Source organism: Salvelinus sp. IW2-2015, unplaced genomic scaffold (genome assembly GCF_002910315.2).
Source record: "Salvelinus sp. IW2-2015 unplaced genomic scaffold, ASM291031v2 Un_scaffold6382, whole genome shotgun sequence".
In the NCBI taxonomy this organism is placed as follows: Eukaryota; Metazoa; Chordata; class Actinopteri; order Salmoniformes; family Salmonidae; genus Salvelinus; species Salvelinus sp. IW2-2015.
Window position 1 is genome coordinate 66,779 of NW_019947645.1, and position 5,651 is coordinate 72,429.

The 5,651-nt window shown below is 42.9% G+C and overlaps 1 protein-coding gene across 1 annotated transcript in view; it reads right to left on the reverse strand.

Moving 5' to 3' along the window:
• Nucleotides 1–252: 252 nt before the first annotated feature.
• nop58 (NOP58 ribonucleoprotein homolog (yeast)) overlaps nucleotides 253–5,651 on the reverse strand; it is an 11,173-nt gene continuing 5,774 nt past the window's right edge. Inside the window, 1 exon segment of the mRNA XM_070442160.1 lies at nucleotides 253–380. Coding sequence (XP_070298261.1) covers nucleotides 253–380 — 128 coding nt within the window.

Consider the following 5,651-nt stretch of genomic DNA (forward strand, 5'->3'; position numbering starts at 1 on the left):
GATGTAATCAAGAGAGAGGTCAGAGAGACGGGTCTGAAGTCATTTGATGCAGATGGATGAGAGGTTTTTCGTAACAGGTACAACAATGTATATATATATATTTCCAGAGAGATGTAATTTCCAATGTATCCAGGGACCGCTGAAAGAGAGATCAGAAAACAGCGCCCAGCTGAGTGGAACGGTGTTTCAAGACACGACCACTTATGTTATCAGCCCCCGGGGCTCTCTTCCTGCTTCGGGGCTTTTGAAAACTCATACGACTTCCTCATTGATGACAAATACGTTCTCAGTTGCCATGACATCCTCCTCCAGATAAGGCCGGGGGAGTAGGGCCGCCCCCTTTGCTTCAAAGCAGGTGAAGAACTCATTCAGTTCATTGGCTGTAGAGAGGCACACCCTCTCGTCCGGACAGGGATCGATTTTTATTTTTTTATTTCACCTTTATTTAAGCAGGTAGGCCAGTTGAGAACAAGTTCTCATTTACAACTATCGAACTGGAACTGGCCAAGATAAAGCAAAGCAGTGCGACACAAACAACAACACAGAGTTACACATGGAGTAAACAAACAAACAGTCAACAAAATAGAAAAAAAGTATATACAGTGTGTGCAAATGAGGTAAGACTAGGGAGGTAAGGCAATAAATAGGCCATAGTGGTGAAATAATTACAATATAGCAATTAAATACTGAAGTGATATGTGCAGATGATGATGTGCAAGTAGAGATACTGGGGTGCAAAGGAGCAAAAAGATAAATAACAATATGGGGATGAGGTAGTTGGGTGGGCTATTTACAGACGGTGTCACGATCGTCGTATGGTGAAAGAGAGGAGGACCAAGGCGCAGCGTGGTGAATGTTCATGATGTCGAATTTTAATCATGATCCAACAAAACAGAACACTGACAAAATACAAAACCAACAAAACGACGTGAACAGACCTGAACTTGAGAACATATAAAACATGAACGCACGAACAGGAACAAACGAACGAAACAGTACCGTGTGGCGAACAAACACAGACACAGCAACAATCACCCAAAAAACAAACAGTGAAAACAGTCAACCTTAATATGGTTCCCAATCAGAGACAATGACAAACACCTGCCCCTGATTGAGAACCATATTAGGCCAAACAATGAACCCAATATAGAAACAGATAACATAGAATGCCCACCCAGCTCACGTCCTGACCAACTAAACAATACTGAACAAAGGAAATAAGGTCAGGAACGTGACAGATATAAGTTCCAGCTTCAGTGGATTTTGGGCAGTTCGTTCAGTCATTTGGCAAGGGCAGAGAAACTGGAAAGGAAAAGCGCCAAAAAGGAAGTGTTGCTTTGGGGATGACCAGTGAGATATACCTGCCTGGAGCGGCGTGCTACAGGTGGGTGCTGCATGTGACGCCAGTGAGCCTGAGATAAGGTGGGGCTTTACGCTAGCCAAAGATTTATAGATGACCTGTAGCCAGTGGGTTTTGGCAACAAAATATGAAGCGAGGGCGCAGCCAACGAGTGCAATAGTAATGGGCCCTTTGGTGACAAAACGAATGGCAACTGTGTTGACCTGCATCCAATTTGTTGAGTATTGGGAGGCTATTATTAAATGACATTTGTCCGAAGTCCAAGGATCGGCAGGATAGTCTGTTTTAACGAGGGTAATGTTTGGCAGCATGAGTGAAGGTATGCTTTGTTTGCGAAATAGGAAGCCGCTTCTAGATTTAATTTTGTGAGTCTGGAAGAGAGTTTACATCCTAACCAGACACCTAGATTGTAGTTGTCACATATTCTAAGTCAGAAGCGTCGCAGAGTAGTGATGCTGGACGGGCCGGGCGATTACGGGCAGCGATTGGTTTGAAGAGCATGCATTTAGTTTTAACTTACATTTAAGAGCAGTTGGAGGCCATGGAAGGAGAGTTGAATGGCATTGAAGCTTCGTCTGGAGGTTAGTTAACACAGTGTCCAAAGAAGGGCCAGAAGTATACAGAATGGTGTCGTCTGTGTAAAGGTGGATCAGAGAATCACCAGCAGCAAGAGCGACATCATTGATGTATACAAAGAAAAGAGTTGGCCCGGAAATTGAACCCTGTGGCACCCCCATAGAGACTGCCAGAGTTCCGATTTGACACACTGAACTCTGTCTGAGAAGTAGTTGGTGAACCAGGCGAGGCAGTCATTTGAGAAACCAAGGCTATTGAGTCTGCCGATAAGAATGTGGTAATTGACAGAGTCGAAAGCCTTTGCCAGGTCGATGAATACAGCTTACAGACACATTAATGTCTCTTATCAATGGCGGTTATAATATTGTTTAGGACCTAGAGCGTGGCTGAGGTGCACCCATGACCAGCTCGGAAACCAGATTGCATAGCGGAGAAGGTACGGTGAGATTCAAAATGGTTGGTGTTCTGTTTGTTGATTTGGCTTTCGAAGACCTTATAAAGGCAGGGTAGGATAGATATAGGTCTGGGTCTAGAGTTTCCCCCCCTTTTGAAGAGGGTGACAACCACGACAATTTTCCAATATTTGGGGAACTCAGATGATACAAAAGAACAAGCTAGTAATAAGGGTTGCAACAATTTCGGCTGATCATTTTTAGAAAGAAAGGGTCCAGATTGTCAAGCCCAGCTGATTTGTAGGGGTCCAGATTTTGCAGCTTTTCCGAAAATCAGCTATCTGGATTTGGATGAAGGAGATATGGGGGAGGCTTGGGAAAGTTGCTGTGCAGGGCTGTTGACCGGGGTAGGGTTTGGCCAGGTGGAATGCATGGCCAGCCATAGAAAAATGCTTATTGAAATTCTCAATTATTGTGGATTTATCGGTGGTGACAGTGTTTCCTATCTTCAGTGCAGTGGGCAGCTGGGAGGAGGTGCTCTTATTCTCCATGGACTTTACAGTGTAACATAACTTTTTTGGAGTTTGTGCTGAAGGACGCAAATTTCTCTTTGAAAAAGCTAGCCTTTGCTTTCCTAACTGCCTGTTTACATTGGTTCCTAACTTCCCTGAAAAGTTGCATATCGCGGGGGCTATTCGATGCTAATGCCGAACGCCACAGGATGTTTTTGTGCTGGTCAAGGGCAGTCAGGTCTGGAGTGAACCACGGGCTATATCTGTTCCTGTTTCTATATTTTTTGAACGGGGCATGCTTATTTAACCTCTCTTGGGTAGGGGGCAGTATTTTCACATCCGGATGAAAAGCATGCCCAGAGTAAACTGCCTGCTACTCAGGCCCAGAAGCTAGGATAGTTTTAGTAGATTTGCATATGCATGGAAAGAAAACACTCTATAGTTTCTAGAACTGTTACAATAATGTCTGTGAGTATAACATAACTTATTTGGCAAAACCCTGAGGACAATCCATTCAATAATTCTTTTTTTGAGGTCATTGGACTTTCCAATGCTTTCTATGGGAAAGTCTAATAATTAGGACCCAGATTGCAGTTCCTATGGCTTCCACTAGATGTCAACAGTCTTTAGAAATTGTTCAAGGTTTTTTTGAAAAATGAACAAGTATTCGTATTCTTTCTAAGTGTCACTCAGGTGGACTCTAGTCTTTTGGTGCGCGTGAATGAGTCCGCGCTCCTCTTTGTTTTTCTCCGGTATTGAAAACAGTTTATTCCGTCTTAAATTTGATCTATTATTTACATATTAGGGTACCTGAGGTTGGATTAGAAATGTTGTTTTGAAATGTTTGGACCAAGTTTATAGGTTACTTTTTACATTGCTTTGTAGGCATGTTGGGCGAGTTTGGAACAGGTGTATTTTCTGAATCAAACGCGCCAAATAAATTGACATTTTTTGGGATATAAAGAAGAACTTTATCGAACAAAACGACGATTCATTGTGTGACTGAGACCTTTGGCAAAAAGATGAAGATCTTCAAAGGTAAGCGATTTATTTTATCGCTGACTTTCATGATGCATATGCTTGGTTGGAAAATGTTTGTGATGTGCTCCGGTGAGGGCGCACACTTGGTTATTTATCTCCGGTATTGAATATACTATTTTCCATCTTAAATGTTATCGTTTATTTACATATTAGGGTACCTGAGGATTGATTAGGAATGTTGTTTGACATGTTTGGACCAAGTTTGTTGGTAACGTTTGGGATTCATTTTGTATGCATTTTGAAAGAGGAGAAAGGTCGATTATTGATTGAAACCAAATAAACTGACTTTTTTGGGATATAAAGAAGGACTTTATCAAACAAAAGGACTGTTTGTTATGTAACAGGGACCCTTGTGATTACAACCAGATGAAGATCTTCAAAGGTAAGGGATTTATTTTATCGCTATTTCTGACTTTCGCGATGCATCTGCTTGGTTGGAAAATGTTTTTAATCCCTTTGTATGCGGGGCGCTGCCCTCAGATAATCGCATGGTATGCTTTCGCCATAAAGCCTTTTTGAAATCTGACAAAGCGGCTGGATTAACAAGAAGTTAAGCTTTTAAATGATGTAAGACAATTGTATTTTCATGAACGTTTAATATTAGGAATTTTGTATTTTTTGAATTTCACGCTCTGCAATTTCACCTGGATGTTGTCGAGGTGGGTCGCTAGAGGCACGTCTAGCCCAAAGATGTATGTACGTATCACAATTACATAGAGATGATTCATTTACTTTTTGGCTTCAGAAGTAGCTTCATACTGAATATTACACACTCAGTTTTAAGTTGGATGGTATTTCCAGGTTCTGCTGTGTGTCTTCTGCAGGTTTTCGGTTGGTTAGAAGCTTTTTTCTCCTCCCCCCTCTCTCAAATTCAAATTCAAATTCAAAGCTGCTTTATTGGCATGAAAAACATTGTGTCAATATTGCCAAAGCAACAATGTATCAATATACATTGTAATACAATTATAAACAATGACTCTCTCTCTCTCTCTCTCTTCTCTCTCTCTCTCTCTCTCTCTCTCTCTCTCTCTCTCTCTCTCTCTCTCTCTCTCCTCTTCTCTCTCCTCTCTCTCTCTCTCTCTCTCTCTCTCTCTCTCTCTCCCCCTCTCCCTCTTCTCCTCTCCTTCTCTCTCCCCCCTCCCTCTCTCTCCCTCTCCTTCTCTCTCCCCCTCCCTCTCTCTCTCTCTCGATGACATTCAGTTGTTTCCATTTCTCTCTCTCTCTCTCCCCTCTTTCTCTCCCCCACTCTCCCTCTCCTTCTCCCCCCCTCTCTCTCTCCCCCTCGCTCCTCTTTCTGTCTTTCTCTGTCTCTCTCCATGACATTCAGTTGTTCCATCTCTCTCCCTCTCTCTCTCCCCTCTCTCTCTCCCACTCTCCCTCTCTCCTCTCCTTCTCTCCACCCCTCTCCTCTCTCTCCCCTCCTCTCTCCTTTCTGTCTTTCTCTGTCTCTCTCCATGACATTTAGTTGTTTCCATCTCTCTCCCCAAGGAGAAAGTAAAGTCAATTATCAGTGTTACCATTCTCCTGAACCTCAGGGGGTCCGAAGTCCTCCTGATGTACTGAAGGGGATGTGTCCCTAACAGCACCATAATCCCTACAAAGTGCACTACTTTTGACCAGATCCAATGGTTCATGGTTAGAATTAGTGCACTATAAACTAAATAGTGTGCCATTTGGGACGCACCCTGAAGGGGTGTGTATGGATACTGTGTACGGAGGAGGAGAGGCAGGGTTAATGTAATTTGTCATGTTACTATGCAATTTCCCCCT